Source organism: Bidens hawaiensis, unplaced genomic scaffold (assembly GCF_021521415.1).
Source record: "Bidens hawaiensis isolate Kalapana, Puna unplaced genomic scaffold, B.hawaiensis_p1.1 tig00010810_1, whole genome shotgun sequence".
Classification (NCBI taxonomy): Eukaryota; Viridiplantae; Streptophyta; class Magnoliopsida; order Asterales; family Asteraceae; genus Bidens; species Bidens hawaiensis.
In genome coordinates this window covers 182,363-203,795 of record NW_027491832.1, presented here as the reverse complement: position 1 = coordinate 203,795, position 21,433 = coordinate 182,363, and the positions used below count along the sequence as shown (strand labels likewise).

The 21,433-nt window shown below is 33.2% G+C and overlaps 1 protein-coding gene across 1 annotated transcript; it reads right to left on the bottom strand.

The window, feature by feature from the left end:
* Nucleotides 1-15,885: 15,885 nt before the first annotated feature.
* LOC143536471 (transcription factor bHLH162-like) lies at nt 15,886-17,171 on the bottom strand. Its single transcript, XM_077030454.1, has 3 exons — nt 16,986-17,171; nt 16,423-16,719; nt 15,886-16,047 (listed from the first exon to the last, which is right to left on the bottom strand). Exons 1-3 carry the CDS (start codon nt 17,169-17,171, stop codon nt 15,886-15,888), a joined length of 645 nt encoding a protein of 214 aa, XP_076886569.1.
* Nucleotides 17,172-21,433: the final 4,262 nt, after the last annotated feature.

Genomic DNA, 21,433 nt, shown 5'->3' with positions numbered 1-21,433 from the left:
TTGTGACATATTTCGAATGACAAACAATTAACAGGTTAACGGGATTGTTTCGTTCATAGGCTTTGCTAACAATCAGTTTTGGAAAACTTTTGTACGGGCTTATTGAAGTTTTGTAGTTCGATGGGCATTTTGAGTTTTGAACGTGTAGTATTTGTAAATTTTGTGGAATCTATACTAGACTGTTAGGTTGATTAGTATTTGTAAATTTTTTGGAATCTATACTAGACTGTTAGGTTGATTTGTCTTTAACGCAGGGGTAAAACCAAGCTACGAGGTTTAGCAGCAAGACATTGATCTTTTTGTTGAAATTATAATGAATTTGTCAAATTGTCAGGTGATGAAAGAGTCATAGGGCATAGCATATTTGTGGCTTCCTAACAAGATTCTTGTAGAAAGATATTGAGATACATTTATTGTGATTATATACTGCGATTATGGGAATAGTCATATCTAGCTGAATTTGAAAAATGTTTTTGCAAGTTTATTTTAAAGCGCTAATCATAAATTATAAAACGTTATACTAACTTTGTTAAATGAAAACAAAATGGTGGTGGTTGAAATTGTTCCCCCAGAAAAATTAGAAATTAATAATCCTGCAAGCATTTAACTTTAAATTAGTAAATCTTTCTTCACCGTAACAAAGTTAAATCAAGATGATATGAGAACTAGAAAAGTCATTGTTTTTTCTGAAATATTCATAATGTTTTATGAAATTAAACAGGGCAATTTCATATATACTCTTACAAATACTAAAAATGACATATATACCAACGCAAAACTAAAAATATCATATATACCCTTACAAACTTATTAATATATCACATATACCCATTTCATATTAGATGCGATAAAAGGCTTACAATGTAGACCATTCGATGGAATAAACCTTCGAAGGGTTTGCAATTTTGAAGTGACGAGAGACGATTTGGTTGTCGTCCAAGATGAGAAACGTTGTTCAAAATTTTAAATAATAACATATGGTACAGACACGCTATGTAATGAAAATGGGAAGAATTGTCTATTCGTTAAAAATGGGCATATATGAACGTTGGAATTTTAGAAAAATAAAGATAAAATGGTCATTTTTTAAATTGTTAATTAACGAATAGGGGTATATATGATACTTTAATTATTTTGTAAGGGCGTATATGATATTTTTAATTGCTTTATAAGGGCATCTATAATATATATAAACGAAACCCTTAAAATCCTACATGTTGCGATATGATCGCTGCCTCCTTTTATGAAAGCCATCAGATTGCTTGATTTTTAAATTGAGGCCTCTCATTTATTTAACCCAAATTAATGGGTATGAGTCTTACCAAAACCAGATAACTCTTAAACGGGTTATAACATCTCATTAAATTAAAAATTAATCTTACCAATTATTTGATATGAAAATCCTATAAAATAGGGATATACTAAAATTTAATATCCAATTTAAACAGAAAAAGATATTATTTATAATTAATAAACAATTTTATAGTAAAAAACATAAGCGGGTCATGGGTCACCAAATCCAGATAGCTTTTAAACGGGTTATAACATATTATTTATTTATGAAACCCTTTCATTATCAAATCCTAAGTTAGGGGTGTTCATGGTTCGGTTCGAAACCGCGAAACTGCCCAAACCGGTCATCGGTTTGGTTTGCTGTTTTACTCTCGGTCGGTTGGTTTGAAAATTTCCAAACTGTAGTGAACGGTTTGGTTTACGGTTTGAACTAAACCGAAAACCAACCGCGTAAAACCGGACCAGACCGTATGATTTATTTATATGTATTTTTTTAAATATTTAATAATATATATATATATATAGGTGTGTGTGTGTGTGTATGTAAATTTATAACTAGACATATATAGTATTTTGTATTATATAGGTGTATATACATATACACTACTAGGCTAAGTATAAAATGAAAACCCATTTAAGTTGTGAAAACTCTAGAAACCCATTCTCAGCCACATATTTTTAGTTAATGCTTAAATTTTATGTTCCACAATTAAAGCGAATAAAAAATGTAAATATAAATATAAATTTTTCTCTCTCCTGAAAACATATACAAAAATTAGTAAAAAAAATGTTAAAAAATAGCAAAACATTTTTTTTGATGTTTCGATGTTTTGTATTAAATGTTACAACATATATTACATGTAACAAAAAAAAACAATGTTACATAATATTTTCGTGGGTTTTCACACCTCAAGTAGCTTTTCATTTTAACCTTACCCATACACTACTAAATACATTGACAAATATTGATAATAACCAAAATAAAAAATGCAAAAAACTTTAATTGGCCTTTTATTTTCTTAAATGAGATCCTAAAAAGGTAAAATAAGATGTTTGTTAAATTATATAATTATTATTGTGAGTTGTACAACATTTACGTATCATGAATTATTTTGGACATATTATATAAAGACCGAACAAGATCAAACCGCGAAACTAAACCGGAACCAAACTGTTATTAACGGTTCGGTTTGGCTCGGCTTTAGAGTTCAACGGTTCGGTTTTGGTTTACTAAAATAAAAAACCGGTACTAACGGTAACGGTTTGGTTCACGGTTTGACCTAAAAACCGCGAAAACAGGACCGTGAACACCTCTATCCTAAGTATATTATTAACTTTTTACAATAAAGAAAATTAAAATCCAAAAAATAAATATTAAAAAACGAAAAATGTAAAACAACCATTCTCTCAAGCCATCAGATTGTTTTATTTGTAAATGAAGGCTTGTCAAGCATTTGACCCGAATTCACAGGTAAAGGTCTCACCAAACCCATATAGCTCTTAAATGGGTTATAACATCTCATTATATTAAAAATTAATCTTATCAGATATTTGATATGAAAATCCTGTAAAATAAGAATATACTAAAAATTAATATCCTATTTTATTTAAAAAAAGATATTATTTATAATTAAGAAACAATTTTATAATAAAAAAAATAAACGGATAACGGGTATCACCAAACCCAGATAGTTTTTAAACCGGATTATAATATATCATTTATTTGTGAAACTATTTCATCATCAAATCTCAAGTATATTATTATTAATTTTCTTACAATAAATAAAACTAAAATTCAAATATACATATATAAATATTAAAAACGAATAATGTAAAGCAACCCCGTAATACGGGAAATAAGATCTTGTATATGATATTTTAAGTTTTGTTTGAGTATATATATGATGTTCATAATGTTTGTAAATGTATATTTGAAATTAATCCTAAACGGATACCATTTTTTTCCCAATTCTATGTGCTTAGAAATTAATATTGAAAATTTCAATATATCTTGAAATTAATAATATGCATCTTTTTTTTTCAACTAGTATATATATAAATTAGTAGATGCAAGGTTGTGATTGCAAAAGCTAACTTCTCTATTTACTAAATTTTCTTTTCCAACTAACAAATTCCTACATTTGTTATCATCATAAGATTTATTATAATTCTCAGTAGTGATAGATCTAGAACAAAATTTATAAACATCGGTCTAAAACTTATTTTTAACGTACATTTATGTAAATGTGAGTCAGGTGAAGGATAGAAAAGTCATATAATCTAGAAGATGGATCAAGACCGTGAGTTGGTGAGAGAAAGGATTAAAAAGAAAGCTGAGAATATAAAAGAGATTTATCGCATCTTATTAATATTTTTGTTTGTCTAGTTTTGAGTTTAAGTTTCTATATTTAGTAGATGATTGTTTGAATATGTTTAGTTTGTTAGTTTTTGTGATAATTGATAAATTAATTGGAAGTTTTAAGTTTGCCGACTGAATCAACCGTTTTAGACATTTGATTGAATAGATTCTCTTGATTACAATCATTTGAATGCACTCTCGCATGTGTATCTTTTACATCCCTCCCAGTTAAATGAAATATTGAATACGAATAATAATTAACTTTGATTCCTAAATAAATCAATTATAGCAAATTTTAGGAATACGAATAATATAATTATCATAAAATGGGCATCCCAAGAATTATTTTATTACGTTTCAATATAATCTTTATTTATAACCGTAAAACATGTCAATATTGTTTTGAGCATATCATGATTTTATTTTCAAATTTTTTTTTTTATTTGTATAACGAATGCGGTACCAAAGCAATACTGTGTGTGAAGAACCAAAACCATACTGATCACATTCTCGCTGCATTCACGATGAGACGCTCGGGTTTTGTTAACTAGTTTGGATAATTATTACGACACATAAATACAACACATGATAGTGACATTAACTTTTTAATTATAACTTGACTTTAACAAGCCAAAAGGAAGACTCCTGGGTCAAAAGTCTAGGATACAATTATGATAAAAAGTTGAATTATATAACATTAAGCTCCCACATGCTTATTGATGTATTGGTTTCCAAAACCACACTTTGTGCTGTACTGTTGTTTGATCTTCCTTCACATATTACTTGTATTTTTATCGAAAAAAAGATACATGATTAAAACTTTATGTGCAGAAAAAACAAACACATGCACGCCTAAAATCGTACAAATTAGTGACTTATTTAAGCTTCTAAATGACTTGGAAGTCTCCACTCACCATGTTTAGAGGCAAATATATTTTATTACGAGATAATGTCGAAACCCCTAAGTATTTTTGTATCATTTACGCAACTGTATAAAATCCATTCTAATTTATCATTTTCAAAAGGACAACTTATTAAAGAGGCACTCTAGCAAGGGACTAGATGCCACACATGGCCTAAAAGGGCTTAGTCGTATGAATAACAATTAGTATTTGTTTTGATTTATTTAAAAATATGTTAGAATCCGTATAAATAAACGGGTGGTTAAAAAAATATAACACAAAGAATGAATTTAATATTATTTTAAGGGATATTTGTTTTTAATACTCTCAATTTTCACTTATTGGTAGATAACACCTCCAACTAACGATTTGTCTCTCATCAACCACAACTTGTTATTTGTTTTCTTCTGTTACTCCCGAACTTAACGGGCCCTAACTTTGTTAGTTTTTTTTGTTGACGTGACATGTTTTTACTAATGTGGTATGTGATGTGGCATTTGTTTAGAAAGTTGTGGGTCCATGCCTCCACTTCATCATCTTCTTCATAATAGCCTAGCATCTAATCCTAACACCACCCAGCTAGCCAGCCACCTCTATTACCACCACCACCACCACACCATCATCGCCCACCTCTATAACCACTCTATCCTAAGTATATTATTAACTTTTTACAATAAAGAAAATTAAAATCCAAAAAATAAATATTAAAAAACGAAAAATGTAAAACAACCATTCTCTCAAGCCATCAGATTGTTTTATTTGTAAATGAAGGCTTGTCAAGCATTTGACCCGAATTCACAGGTAAAGGTCTCACCAAACCCATATAGCTCTTAAATGGGTTATAACATCTCATTATATTAAAAATTAATCTTATCAGATATTTGATATGAAAATCCTATAAAATAGGAATATACTAAAAATTAATATCCTATTTTATTTAAAAAGGATATTATTTATAATTAAGAAACAAGTTTATAATAAAAAAAATAAACGGATAACGGGTATCACCAAACCCAGATAGTTTTTAAACCGGATTATAATATATCATTTATTTGTGAAACTATTTCATCATTAAATCTCAAGTATATTATTATTAATTTTCTTACAATAAATAAAACTAAAATTCAAATATACATATATAAATATTAAAAACGAATAATGTAAAACAACCCCCGTAATACGGGAAATAAAATCTAGTATATGATATTTTAAGTTTTGTTTGAGTATATATATGATGTTCATAATGTTTGTAAATGTATATTTGAAATTAATCCTAAACGGATACCATTTTTTTCCCAATTCTATGTGCTTAGAAATTAATATTGAAAATTTCAATATATCTTGAAATTAATAATATGCATCTTTTTTTTTAACCCGTGTCTTACACGGGTCTTCAACTAGTATATATATAAATTAGTAGATGCAAGGTTGTGATTGCAAAAGCTAACTTCTCTATTTACTAAATTTTCTTTTCCAACTAACAAATTCCTACATTTGTTATCATCATAAGATTTATTATAATTCTCAGTAGTGATAGATCTAGAACAAAATTTATAAACATCGGTCTAAAACTTATTTTTAACGTACATTTATGTAAATGTGAGTCAGGTGAAGGATAGAAAAGTCATATAATCTAGAAGATGGATCAAGACCGTGAGTTGGTGAGAGAAAGGATTAAAAAGAAAGCTGAGAATATAAAAGAGATTTATCGCATCTTATTAATATTTTTGTTTGTCTAGTTTTGAGTTTAAGTTTCTATATTTAGTAGATGATTGTTTGAATATGTTTAGTTTGTTAGTTTTTGTGATAATTGATAAATTAATTGGAAGTTTTAAGTTTGCCGACTGAATCAACCGTTTTAGACATTTGATTGAATAGATTCTCTTGATTACAATCATTTGAATGCACTCTCGCATGTGTATCTTTTACATCCCTCCCAGTTAAATGAAATATTGAATACGAATAATAATTAACTTTGATTCCTAAATAAATCAATTATAGCAAATTTTAGGAATACGAATAATATAATTATCATAAAATGGGCATCCCAAGAATTATTTTATTACGTTTCAATATAATCTTTATTTATAACCGTAAAACATGTCAATATTGTTTTGAGCATATCATGATTTTATTTTCAAAATTTTCTTTTTTATTTGTATAACGAATGCGGTACCAAAGCAATACTGTGTGTGAAGAACCAAAACCATGGAAGATCCATTTATTAAGGTCACAACTTGAAAGCAACAATGTTTGTACACACAAATGCATACTCGTTGCTAAAGAGATGTAAAAGGCTAGGAAACACGACTCTTACATTATTTCTAGTCTTCAATAAAAAAAAAACAAAAAAAAACAAACAAACATCATCGTAGCCATAAATCGATGTGAAAGGTTGAATCTCAAACATAACCATCATAATTCCAAAGGTCAAATCCGAGTCAAAAGACTAAAAAGTAAACCTAACATCATCATAGCCATAAGCATCATCACATACCATAAACGAATATTAAATTGTCAACTTGAGGCATAGGTCGTCTCACTGCTACAACATACAATGCCACGTCTAAAACCAAACTTCATCATAGCCATAAATCGATAAATAATGCGTTTTCCACTTCAAACTTCATCCCAACTTGGTTTGTTTCAAGCTCCAATCTTTTACTCTAGGTTTACAAGGAGCCCAAATTTTGTTAGATCTATGAACGCATCAAACTTAACTAACGAGTCAAAAGAACCCGACTCTCAAAGTTCACATTTTTTTTTATTTCATGTTCATATTTTTATCAACCCTTAGGCCCCGATCTAAGGTTCTACCAATTTTCATGGAGAACCGACGTCAAAAGCACAACCTTTATACGACAAACGTACCTCTAAGCGAAATCCGGTTTAGAGTTATAGTCTTGACACGAGCTAGATCTTGATTCTCCTTGTCGTTTGGAGGAGAGAATCACTAAAACAACTTGGATCTCGTTCTCGGGTTTCAAGGTAGGGAGAGTGTGTGTTTGGTAAAAATGGAAAGGTGTGGAATTATGAGATTTAGGGTTTTAGGAAAGGTTTAAGGGGTATTTATACCCTTAGCTCATGGACCTTAGGCCCATTAGTCTACTAAGTTCATGGTTATTTTTAGGTCCACACCCATTTAAGCCTTCCTTCTCTCATATTATGATTTATTCAACGGAAATTAAATAACAAAGTTTATTTAAATATTACTTTATTTATTATTTCTAAAAGTCGGAAGTTACAAGTCTCTCCCCCTTAAAAAGGTTTCGTCCCCGAAACCTATCTATTACATAAACAACTGCGGGTAGAACTTACGCATTTCTTCCTCTGTTTCCCATGTTGCATCAAATCCTTTACGATGTTTCCAAATCACCTTTACTAATGGAATAACCTTGTGACAAAGTTGCTTGTCCTTTCGGTCCACGATTTCAATTAGCTGCTCGATGTAATTCAATCGCTCATCTACCTCTATGTCCATTTACGGAACGTGAAACGTGTCGTCTGCAAGACACTTCCTTAAGTGAGAAACATGAAAGGTAGAGTGAATCCCTTCCAATTCCTCAGGTAGATCGAGCTTATACGCCACCTCTCCTACACGAGCTACGATCCCAAATGGTCCAATATACCTTGGAATCAACTTTCCTCTATTTCTAAAACAAATGATACATTTCCACGGCGAGACCTCAAGCATCACGTTGTCGCCAACGTTAAACTCGATCGGTCGTCGTCGCTTATCGGCATAAGACTTTTGACGGTCTTGAGCAGCTTTCATCCTTGCCTTGATTTGATCAAACCTCGAGGAGGTTTCTTGCACCACTTCCAAACTACCCAACACTTTCTGACCAATCTCTCCCAATCATACAGGATTTCTACAATGTCTACCATACAATATCTTGAATCAATGCTCGAATGATAGCTGTCATTGTAAGAGAATTCTGCTAAGTGAAGATGGTCATCCCAACTTCCTTCAAAGTCTAACACACATGCAAGTAACATATCCTTAAGGGTTTGGATAGTCCGCTCAGACTGCCCATCTGTTTGAGGATGATACGCCGTGCTGATGTTCAACCTAGTCCCCATTGTTTCATGGAACCTCTTCCAAAATAGGGAAGTGAAACGAGTATCTCTGTCGGATACGATCGATAATGGCACTCCATGCTTTGCTATGACTTCTTTAATGAAAACATTTGCTAACGTTTCTGACGAGATGGCCTCTCGTATTGGCAGAAAGTGAGAACTACGGTCCACAATCACCCAGATGGTATCATGATTCTTAGCTGTACGCGGTAGCGTAGTTATGAATCCATGGTGATGTGTTCCCATTTCCACTCGGGTATCTCTAGAGGCTGTAGCTTCCCATACGGTTTCTGGTGTTCTGCTTTAACTTGTTGACATAATCAACTACTTCATTCTTCATACCAGGCCACCAATAGTCCTTCTTCAAGTCTTGATACATCTTGTTGGATCCTGGATGAATCGAATATCGAGATTTATGAGCCTCGTCCAGAATTCGACTTCTGAGATTCTCCTGGTGCGGAATCCACATACGATCGAATCTGATCTTTACGCCTTGCATATTATCAATCAACTCAGTCTATTGCCCATAGATCCTTTCCTTCTTCATTAACCCTACATCTGTAGTTACTTCTGTCTGGACCTTGCTGATTTCTGTAAAGAGGTCTGTGTTAACAATCAGCTTGTAGGACTTTACTGTTGCTATTACTTCTTCATGCTTCCAGCTCAAGGCATCAGCAACCACATTAGCCTTTCCCGGGTAATACTTAATCATAGTCGTAGTCTTTGATCAACTCTATCCATCTCCTTTGTCTCGTATTCAATTTTTTATGCTCGAAGAAGTATTTCAAACTTTTGTGATCCATATAAATAGTACACTTAGTACCGTACAAGTAATGACTCCAGATCTTAAGAGAATGTACTACAGCTGCTAACTCTAAGTCATGCGTCGGGTACGTACTTTCATGAACCTTCAGTTGTCTAGACGCATAAGCTATAACCTTCCCTCGTTGCATTAACACGCAACCTAACCCTTGATACGAGGCGTCAGCACAAACTACTAAATCCTCGTTACTGTCGGGTAAAACAATTTGCATGAGCTTCTTCTTCAATTCTTCAAACGCCTCTTCCTGATGCGTACCCCAATTGAACACCACAGTTTTTCGGGTCATCCCGGTCAACGGTGTGACTATCTTGGAGAAACCTTGGATGAATCTCCTATAATAACCAGCCAACCCTAAAGAATGGCGTATTTCAGTCAGGTTTGGCGGCGTCTTCCAATTCTCTATCGCCTCAATCTTCGCTGGGTCCACAGTAATCCCCTCGGGATTTATTATGTGACCTAGAAACTACACTTCACGCAACCAGAACGCGCATTTCAAGAACTTGGCGTATAGTTTCTCATCTTTCAAAACATCCAATATTTCTCTCAGATACTTAGCATGATCAGCCTCGCTCTTCGAATAAATCAGTATATCATCGATGAAAACGATAACCGACTTATCTAACATTGGCCGACATACCCTATTCATCATGTCCATGAATGCCGCGGGAGCATTCATTAGACCGAATGATATAACGAGGAACTCGTAATGTCCATACCGCGTCCGAAACGTTGTTTTAGGAATGTCTGCCTCTTTCACTTTCAACTGATGATAGCCCGATCGAAGGTCTATCCGCGAGAACCAACTAGCACCTTGTAACTGATCGAACAAGTCGTCAATCCGTGGCAATGGATATCTATTCTTCATCGTAAGCTTATTCAGCTTGCGATAATCGATACACACTCTCATGCTTCCATCTTTCTTCTTTACGAACAACGCCGGCGCACCCCACGGGGAAACACTCGGTCGTATGAAACCTTTTTCGAGAAGTTCTTGCAGTTGGGACATCAATTCTTTCATCTCGGACGGTGCCAGTCGGTAAGGTGCTTTCGTGACGGGCTGTGCTCCTGGTACTAACTCTATCTGAAATTCTACCTCTCGTTCCGGTGGTAACCCCGGAAGGTCTTCAGGGAACACTTCGGGATAGTCGCACACTATAGGAACATCTTTCACCTCCTTTGCCTCTGCCGAAGCGTCGACAACATACTCCAGGTAGGCACCACACCCTCGCTTTAACATCTTATCGGCTTTTATCATCGAAATGACGTTCAGCCCCTTACTTTCCTTATCACCATAAACCGTCACTGTACCACCATCCAAGGACTTTAACCTTATTAACCTACTATTACACACTATCTGAGTCTCAAACTCAGACAACCAATCCATTCCCAAAACCACATTGAACCCTTTTAAGGTCGTTACATAAAGAGTAACAGGGAAATCACGTCCCTCTAATTCTATCTTACCGTTCTTTCCCATTCTCATGATCCTATCAGAGGTATCAATAGCCGTTTCTACCATAAACGTTTCAGGCACACGACTACATGTCATTTTAGCTAACTTACAGAATGTTACATCTACGAAACTTCTATTAGCACCTGAGTCGAACAAAACAAAAGCAGAAATACCGTTTACGATAAATGTACCTATCACAACATCGGGAATCTGTTTGGCTTGTTCCTGAGTCAGCATGTAAGCCCTTGTCTTTGGCCTGTTCTTCTCAACCTCTCTCTTCCCACTTCCTCCAACTTCACCCTCAGTGCATTCTCGGGCCATATGACCTGTCTTCCCACATTTGTAGTAGGTGGGTTTTGCTTTACATTCATGAGCATATGCCCCACTTTCCCGCACTTAAAACAGACATTTGATCCAAGTCTGCACTCTCCTCCATGAGGCTTCCCACACTTATGACACACATCAGTACTAGCACTCCACTTACATTCACCACCATGAATTTTCCCACAAGTCTTGCACTGTTTTCTTTCCCATACCTTCTGTTTCTTGTCTCTCTGGTTCCACAACTGAGTACCGTGCCTTTTTCCATGATTATCCCACTTCTTATCCTTCTTCACTTCCCTCGCAACGTCATCCACTGCCAAGTCATCTTAAACCATTTCCGCCAGTTCGACTGCGGAATCAAAAGTAGTGGGTCTATTTGCCTTGACCAGTGTGCGGACATGCTGTGGAAGTCCCCTGGTATAACACTTGATTCTCTTAGCCTCAGTATTCACCAATTCGGGCACAAGCCTGGACATATGGTTAAACTCAGTAGTGTACTTGCGGTGTGTCATCTTCCCCGCCTTCAAGTTCAGAAACTTCATCTCTGCCCTCTCGACCTCAGCATCAGCACAGAACTTCCTCTTTACCATCTCTCTCAGATCATCCCACCTAATGGCCTTGATTTCAGCGGCAGTCTTTATTTGTTCAACAGTTTCCCACCAGAACATAGCTTCATCAATAAATGATTGGGTAGCGAAGCCCACAGCTTGGTTGGGACGGCACTTGCTAATGCGGATAACCTTATCCATTGCGGTTATCCACTGCAGGGTAGCAATTGCGTCACCAGTACCAGTGAGCTTAGGTGGGTCACAACCTTTGAAGGTTCTATAATTGCAACCACCTCAGCCTCGCTTACCACCATTAACCTTCACAGGAGGAGCTTCACTTGATGCCTCATCCTCAGTCTCAGTATCCTTCTTACTACTCTCACCAGTCTTCTCAACAATCTTAGTACGGCTTCCAGTAGACTTGTCTGATTGGAGATTCTTCACTGCAGCAGCAACAGCTTGAGTAATCGCGGCTTGAATAGTAGGATCTAGCTGATATTCCTCTTCTCTCACAGTCATGCTTCTTTCTACACTGAGCTCAGTAATCGGTTCCTCAGAGGGTGCTCGGTTAACACGTGGCCTACCACGACGTCCCTTGCGTCCTCCTTGTCCAGTAGTCTTAGTACCAGCCATTTGAATTCTAAAAGGAAAAACACAAACATCGTCACGTGAGGAACTATTTAGTACAAGGATAGTAAGGCTGCAGGTAATAACAGTGGCCAGCTGGGATTAGCTGCTCACGTTACCTTCCGTGTCCTATACACTTCCTTTCGTGAGTCTACTTGTGCTCGGTTCTACTTAAGGAAGTTAAACAGTCAAACAATTCAAATACAAACGAACAATTCTATCACTAACAATTCAAATAACTTTCCTTACCTATCCCTACGTTATACGTAAGGGATTCACGTATTAAGCTTGCTTGAGTGACACAAGGCATTATCTGATTGACATCTTCTTTCTTTCTTCTTTTCGTCCCATTCTCTGTTCGAGTCTAAGCATGTAGGATGCTTATTCTCTCGAACTTATGCTCTGATACCCAACCTGTAAGGCCCCCGACCCGGGTGCCCTACTTACACGCTGGTTGGATTTACTCATTCATGTATTAATCTTGCTTGAGTGACACATGGCGTTGTGATGTTAACTCATCAAATTTTAAAAAATATATATTGATAATGTAGTAATAGTTTTAATATAATAATAGTTATATTACAATATACAAAACAATAATGATGATTATATAATAATAATAATGTAAGGCCCCCGACCTGGGTGCCCTACTTTCACGCTGGTTGGATTTACTCATTCACATAATTCATAAAATCAGAGTTAATTAAAAACATTTCGCGGAAATAAAAGTCATTCATTCATACATAACATAAACATTTTGTCTTAAAATAACATAACATAAGTCTTAAACAAAAAACATAATCGACACGGGTGTCTTCTTCATAGTGATGCCAGTCTTCCTCTTATTGCCACGTGTCCACATCAAGCAACTTGTATCCTTCTACTTGCCTGCGTGCATACTAAAAGTCAGCTACGCTGAGTGAGTTCTAGTTAATTAACATACATTACATTCACTTTCTTACTAATACGCGTCCGAAGATACGTATTAATACTTACTTGTTCATCTATTATTCAAACATACATACATACATACATACTTCTTACTGACTACATACCTCGGATACTATAAAGATCCGGTCCTCACATACCTTGGATATTATAAGGGTCCAGACCCTACATACCTCAAAATTAATAAGGATCATGTGTCCTACATACCTTGGATATCCTCAGAGTCCAGTCCCTACTTACCTTAGATATTATAAGGGTCTAGTGCCCTACATACCTTGGTTATTATTAGGGTCCGGTGCCCTCTAACATGCCATACCATTCTATCTTCGTTACATTTCCTTTCTATTTCCTTCAATCATAACTAATATAACGTTACGTGCATACTAGTTAAACAATCCATATCATTCACATTCATACGCAAACATATATCTAATATACACTTACCATTTAAATTAAGTGTATAAATCTAAACACATCGTAGTATGCACACAGCCCCGAAATACATAACACATAAAAGGGGCTAGAACTCACCTGGATCCTGTTAAGTTCACCGTTAATAGTGATTACCTTCCTGAGTTGTGTGCGGCTAACTGTTTAACATATATATATTCATTAATTAACCATGTACTAACATAATTAATTAAATTTGTATTTAGTAATCTAGATTGATAAGCTAGGCTCGTTTGTTTGGGCTAACAAATCTAACGAAATAACTTCATTTAACGACGGTCTTTATTTTGCGTTCATATTCTCCAATTATTATATATATATATATATCTCCTTTATTAATAATATGTTCCTTTCCTTTAGCACATTATTATGTGTGTATGTGTATATATATATTTGCTTTAACGGATTATTTATCTTAAGAATATATCGGGTCATACGGAGGTGACGAGGTTGGTTGGTTTGGTTTATTTTGTTGGATTATCTTGGATTAACTAGGAATGGCCCAGTTCGTATCGCGTGAACTCCCCAGTTCGCATCGCATGACCCTGGTTCGCTTCCAGTTTCACGCGAAAAAAATGTTGCGAGAGCAGGGATTCGAACCCGGCTCCCCCACCTCACACTCCAACGCCCTAATCATGCTGCTGTAGCAGCTGGTTGATATTATTATCAACTCAATCCTTTATATGCTGCTACTGATGGGATTTGCTTTCTTGTTGTCTATTATTATTATATTATTATGACACAAGATACCTATTGTTATTATATTTATTATTATTATTATTTCCTTTACCATTATTAATCAATAATCCCAACTTGGTTTGTTTCAAGCTCCAATCTTTTAATCTAGGTTTACGAGGAGCCCAAATTTCGTTTGATCTATGAACGCATCAAACTTAACTAACGAGTCAAACGAACCCGACTCTCAAAGTTTTATGTCAAGTTCATATTTTTATTAATCCTTAGGCCACGATCTAAGGTTCTACCAATTTTCATGGAGAACCGACGTCAAAAGCACCACCTTTATACTATAAACGTACCTCTAAGCGAAATCCGGTTTAGAGTTTTAGTCTTGACACGAGCTAGATCTTTATTCTCCTTGTCGTTTGGAGGCGAGAATCACTAAAATAACTTGGATCTCATTCTCGGGTTTCAAGGTAGGGAGAGTGTGTGTGTTGGTAAAAATGGAAAGGTATGGAATTATAAGATCTAGGGTTTTAGGAAAGGTTTCAGGGGTATTTATACCCTTAACTCATGGACCTTAGGCCCATTAGTCTACTAAGTCCATGGTTATTGTTAGGTGCACACCCATTTAAGCCTACATTCTCTCATATTAATTTTTGATTTATTCAACGGAAATTAAATAACAAAGTTTATTTACATATTACTTTATTTATTATTTCTAAAAGTCGGATGTTACAAATAACTATAATTGGAATAATAATAATAATAATAATAATAATAATAACTTTATAATAGTAATAATGATTGTTAACTCTTTTGACTTTTTCATTCCTTGAATGAATGAAAAAAAAAAACACATATACCTAAAGGAATGAAAATCCTAAAAATAGAAGGAGTTTCATTACATGTAGAATGATCCATTTCATTCATACATGGTAACCAAACATATTTTTTTTCATTCATTTGGAATGAACTATTACATTTCAACTTCTATTACTTCATAACAAACACTACCTTAGCGTCTAGCCTGAAGACTTTTTTCACAAGGTGCACTCAAAACACTTAACATTAAAATATCAAAATTCTCGTCCCACTTTTATGTCTTCGAAGAAAATCGTCTTTGTGATATGAAGAGTAATCGGTGGCTGATGATTCACATAAAAACGTATAAGAGTATTACGGTTTAGATAACTAATATGCTTCCGCTAATTATTCAATACAAGTTTATAAATCTTCTTGTGTACAACATATATTGATCATTTGGAAGTTTTCAATCTATCCCAGGATTCTCAAGACTAGATATTAACCAACTATGAAACTGATACTATGATCCGCATGTTCCACTACTAATTATGATGCATCGGATTCCGCAAATCCAACATTCCAAGCAAGTCACCTCAGGAATCCCTAAACCATACGTTCGAGCAGATCTCAAAGTCCCATAAATCGAAGTTCTCTTCTTCCTCCATGCGTGATCGCGCATGAATATCCAGTTCTTCAACATTTGAGGTTCCGTTTAATAATCCATTTAGCCTCCTACATATATCTGAAGCTTCTATCTACAATAATGTACATCCAAACATGAAAAGAAAAAACAAATCAATGTTTTCGCGTCCTAAAAATATTATTGGTCAACAATGTTTATCTTTCTTCCAAAACAATTGGTCTGTGATACAGTGATTGATTAATTTTCTTCCGAAAATAGTATACAGTGGCGGATCCAGGAATTTTTTTTAGGTGGTTCCCTCTTAATTTATAAGGTGGTTCCTACGCGTCTTCTATATATCCGTACACTATTATTTCGAAACTCGGGTGGTTCCGGGGAACCACCCGTTTGTATGCTGGATCCGCCCCTGATAGTATACAAGGATTGAAACTCCAATTGCTTAATTATAATGACAACAAAGTTAATAATATATAAGGAGCTTAATTACCTTCTTACGATTTACATGGAAGGTAGAAGGTCCGCATGCGGAAAAGTTTGCCTGCGTTACATCAGTGCCACAATGATCAAGAACCCGAATAGTGTCATAAAAAGTGGATTGATTTGTTAATCCAGTAATCAGAAGGAGATCTACATCCGGACTCATTTCATGGATTTGAATTCCAATAGACCGGGATGTCGAAGCCCCATTTCTGTCCTTCGTGTTCTTCATTTTCTCTATGTTAACTTTCAGGCTTTCGATGTATTTTATGGTTTCGTTTACCCTCTCAGACAATTCCACCGTTCCCTGCACCATAACGTTTTATTAGAATGTGTATTATGTAACAAAACTCTTGAACAAAGTGATATTTAGTATCCTCATACAAGGATAAAGCCTACATACATTTTTGATTGTTACATGATACATAAGGTATGTTTCAAAAAAAAACATGATACATAAGGAAGGTTAGGCACTATTTATTGACACTAGTTGTAGCTATAATATATAGTCAATTCTAAGTATACAAATTAATAGCATAGTTTCTGATATGTTAAGGAGTATATCTAAGGAACCTTGGATTTAAAATGATCAGGGATGAGAGAAAAGAGCTGATAATAGAGGATTTTCATCTTGTTCCTCCTGTTTTTCTCGATAACTTTTCTTTCTGGCATGCTCGAAATTAAAGAACTGGTGGAATTATTGCTGCTCTTCTTCATGATACTACCACTCAAATCACTAGTTTTCGCATAAAATTGCATGTTTTTAAGTTTAATATGTTGAAGATATAGGGGGTTTATATAGGGTTTCAAAGGAATGATAAACGGAAAAACTTCCAGATTATGGAAAGTTATGTCACTTTGATTCCATCATGTTGACGAACGTTGACTCTTATGTGCTTTTACTGTGTGTAATGGTGGAGCATCAATCCATTCAAGTTGGGTACCCTTTTTGCTGTTTTAAAATGTATTCGACTCAAATTACTTAATTTACCTTCAAGAATTTTGGAGTTGTGGATAATCTTAATAACTAAGAAAAAAAAAGTGACAAAAAATAAGGCAACAAATTTTGGTGTTTTGAAAAAAATAAGTAGAAAAACGTAGATTTATTAAGTTTAACTGTTTAAGAGTGGATTATGACAAGTGAAAAAGACGAGGAGGTGAGTACGGTTACTCTTTTAAAAACAACCATCAAACCATGGGTAACTGGTGGAGCCTTATAGGGCGTTTTGCGTCATGTGACGCCACATCATCATTGAGCTTTTTTGCAAAAAAATGGATACAGTGAATAGAACTCCTTTCAATCATTATCTCATTATTATTTTTTTCTATTTTTCTAATTTCTATTCTAATATATAAATAAATTATTTATATATATTTCTCATAGTTTCAACCTAAAATGGGTTGATCTCCCAAAACACAATTAACCAAGCTTTGTATATAAGAAATAAAACTTAAAAATTATAAAAAATAAAGCTTTGGATTAAGTTTTAAATAAAAGTTATAAATCTAAAGGTAAAAAATGTAACATGGTACAAGTAAAAACACAAGAACGTGGGTTAATATTTAACCTTAAACCAGTTCTCTTCCCCTCCTTTGCAACCCCTTCTCCATTGATAGAACCCCTGGTAACTTCTCTTCTCAGTCTTCAATTAAACATGTGTCAAACGATTTGATTATGAAATTGGTGAAGGGGTGCCATTCCCAGTGAAAATCATTGAAATTGGTGAAAGATGGTGAGCAAGGAGCACTATGTAGATAGCGCTAGTGAGCTGAAAACCACCAATGACGCCCCAAGGGTGGTGTGCCCCGCGCCATGGGGGCGCTTTGATGGGCTGAGAGTGAGACACCCCATTACACTCAGTCTTATATATCTCAATCAGTTTCCTTGTTAAGAGCATATCACTAGGTATAATTTCAGTGTTGGATTCTTTTGAATATATTAAGCTTATCCATAGACACAAGGGTATATAAATTGGTAAGAAGAATCAAAAGATGGGAATATTTTGAATAAAAAGTTAAAAATAGTAGTAACGAGCATAGAGTACGTTTATTCTTGTTCATGAAAGTAGACCGAACAACTTTTTATGTTTCGTTGTATAGGAATCATTTTTGTTTCGTTTGACGAGTTTGTGATAGACTAAAAAGTTTGTTGTCTGAGGCTTGTATCATATAATTCAAGTTATCACAAAAATCTGATACCGCAAACGGTTGTTAACTCCTATTGATTTATGTGATTTATAATATAAACAATAAAGAGCCCTTATTGTAAAGTCCAGCATGGCACATGATCATGTTGTTAACTCCTATTGATTTATGTGATTTATAATATAAACAATAAAGAGCCCTTATAGTAAAGTCCAGCATGGCACATGATCATGTAGAGTGCAATAGTAAGTGTAACTGAAATAGTAATTGAAGTGTAGGTTACATATGTAAGTTGTATGTTTTTTGTATGTTGTATGTTTTTATTGTACAAAACAAGTGTAGGTTGTATATTTATTGTTTATATTTAATGGATACATTTGTTTGATATTTTTATATTATTATTTATCACAGTAATTTTTCTAGGTATATCAATTGAAAAAAAATATTATGTTTTGATATTTATTGTTAAAAATTTCGCATTGATATATGCTAATAAATTAAGTGGTAAGAAATTGTTTTTTTAATATAAAGATATAGTATTATATGAATAAATTGCATTTTTATTGGACAAAATAAAGAGGGGTAAATAAATTATAAAACTAAAATTACTGTTTTTATCTTTTTAGGTGTTATAGTTAAATTAGTTATTGTATTAATTAGATAGAGATTTATTATGGTTATATTAGTTGTATTAATTGAAGAAAGAGAATGCATTTATTGTTACATTTACATCGTTTTCATATATTTTTAAACATTTAAAATCTAAAATAAAACTGGTGTCTCATATTCTTTTCTCGTATTTCTCGCACTAATATCATTTCTCGTCTGAACTTAAGCATATATATATATATTGAGAACCATAAGAACCATTTTGGACCACAAAAAACCTAAAAATAAAATTAAATCATAAACAAAAAAAGACACAAAAATAAAAAAGTAAAAAAACCAAAATTCTTATTTATCATTTCGGTTTCGTAAAAATAACAAAAATAAAAAAATAAAATCTCGGTTTAGCTAAATTATAAATATATGTATAATATGTACATATATGCACACGCATGTTTTTTTATACACATATGTATAATTTAAGGTAAATGATAATGTATATATGTGTACATTACATAACTAGAGATTAAATGAAATTAGCACATGTGTATAATACGAATTTTGAATTTTTTTTATGAAACCAAAATAAAATATAAGAATTATGGTTTTTTACTTTTATAAAATTTTCTTTTTTTTATATTTTTTTAAATTTTTTAGAGGTTTTTTTAATTGTCCAAAATGGTTCTCAAAGTTCTCAATTTTGACGAAATTAATCAAATGGAAATAGATAACATGGAGTGATATATGTTAGAAGAAGTTTCTAATGAAAAGAACTTCCATAGTAAGGTTTCAATGTCACTATTATATATCATGCACAAAGACTTAATTTGTATACTAACTAATATTTGGGTATTTGAAACATTAAGCATATATTTTTATGGCATATATATTTGAAATAACTATGTTTATTAATATTTGGTAGATTATTAGCTTGTTTAAATTCATGAAATAACTACAACATTTTTTTTTACTTAATAGTCTTCACTGCATATATCAAATTAAAACTATTAACCTATTATTATTAATTTTTTTTTTATTAGTATTGTAAATATTTATAATATCTTTTTTTTTAAATTTTAATAGTATCAATATATATATATATATATATGTATATTATTTTATAAATATAATAATGTATCGATAATGATAATAATAAATATTATTATTTTGATCAAGGAAAATATACACAAAAAGTGAGAGGAAGAACCTTTACAGTTTTTAATTTAATATTTTAAAGAGAGACATAAAATACAATACAATGTTACATGAAAGTAATATGTAAAATAAAATTCTTAAAAGTAAATGAAAGTTTAGAGGAGATAAAAAAATAAAATAAAAAAACTTTCTAGTTTTTAATTAATATTTTCAATGGATACCATAAAATGCAATAAATTGTTACAGAGAAATAATATGTTAAATAAAATTCTTAAAGGAAATAAAAGTTCATGAGAAGGGGTATGACAAGTAGAAAAGGGGTTATGTTTAGCCTAACCCATATTTTAGAAACTGCAAGAAGGTAGGTGTCGAATAACTTGTGGAAAATGCAAATAATAAACATATGATTGATTAGTATGTATAAGTGCCGAATTAGAAAAAAAAATTGTTTTAAAAAGCGGTTTTTATACCATACTGGGTTGGGCTTAGAAATAGTACAAACAGTAATACTTGTTAATTTGACTGGTTTTTAAAATAAAATAGATTTATGGCATTTAAGTGTGAAATGCATCATGTTCACCATAACTTGAAAAAAAAAATTCACCGTCATCGTCATCCTCATTAACAAGAACATAAATTGTATTGTTTTCCATAATATAAAATAAGAAGTTTTAGTTACCGGTAATCACAAAATAATAAAATTGAGTAATGAAAGCTACCGGGCCGCTAGTTTATAATGGAAAGTTATAAAATTAATTCACATAGATCTAAAGTGCTTCATCGGTATGCACCGAGAAGACCAGATTTTCCAGCAAATCACAAAACTATACTGGCTCTCTAATTAGACCAGGATCTATCATACCGGTGACGACGCCACTGACCAGTGACCGCTACAACTACTAATATCGGCCGGTTTAAACCGGTTTTCTTTTAAAAAAACCAAAAGGATAAAAAGAAGTCTGAAGATGGGACCCGATTGTAGAATATTGAAGTCTTCATTCTTTGTAGTGACGCGTATGTTGAAGATGCGGAAACACGGAGATGCTTTGATAGATATTTGAGTAAGCTTCGAAGCTCATGCATTATGGGGCCAACATTCCATCACCTTTGTGCTT

What these genes read in the sequence shown, in the direction of transcription:
- LOC143536471 (XM_077030454.1), bottom strand. Translation starts at nt 17,171, where the DNA reads ATGCAATTTTATGCGAAAACTAGTGATTTGAGTGGTAGTATCATGAAG. An exon ending in CTGATCATTTTAAATCCAAG is followed by an intron (nt 16,720 to 16,985) that starts GTTCCTTAGATA and finishes GTTATGGTGCAG; the next exon opens with GGAACGGTGGAATTGTCTGA. An exon ending in TCCATGTAAATCGTAAGAAG is followed by an intron (nt 16,048 to 16,422) that starts GTAATTAAGCTC and finishes ACATTATTGTAG; the next exon opens with ATAGAAGCTTCAGATATATG.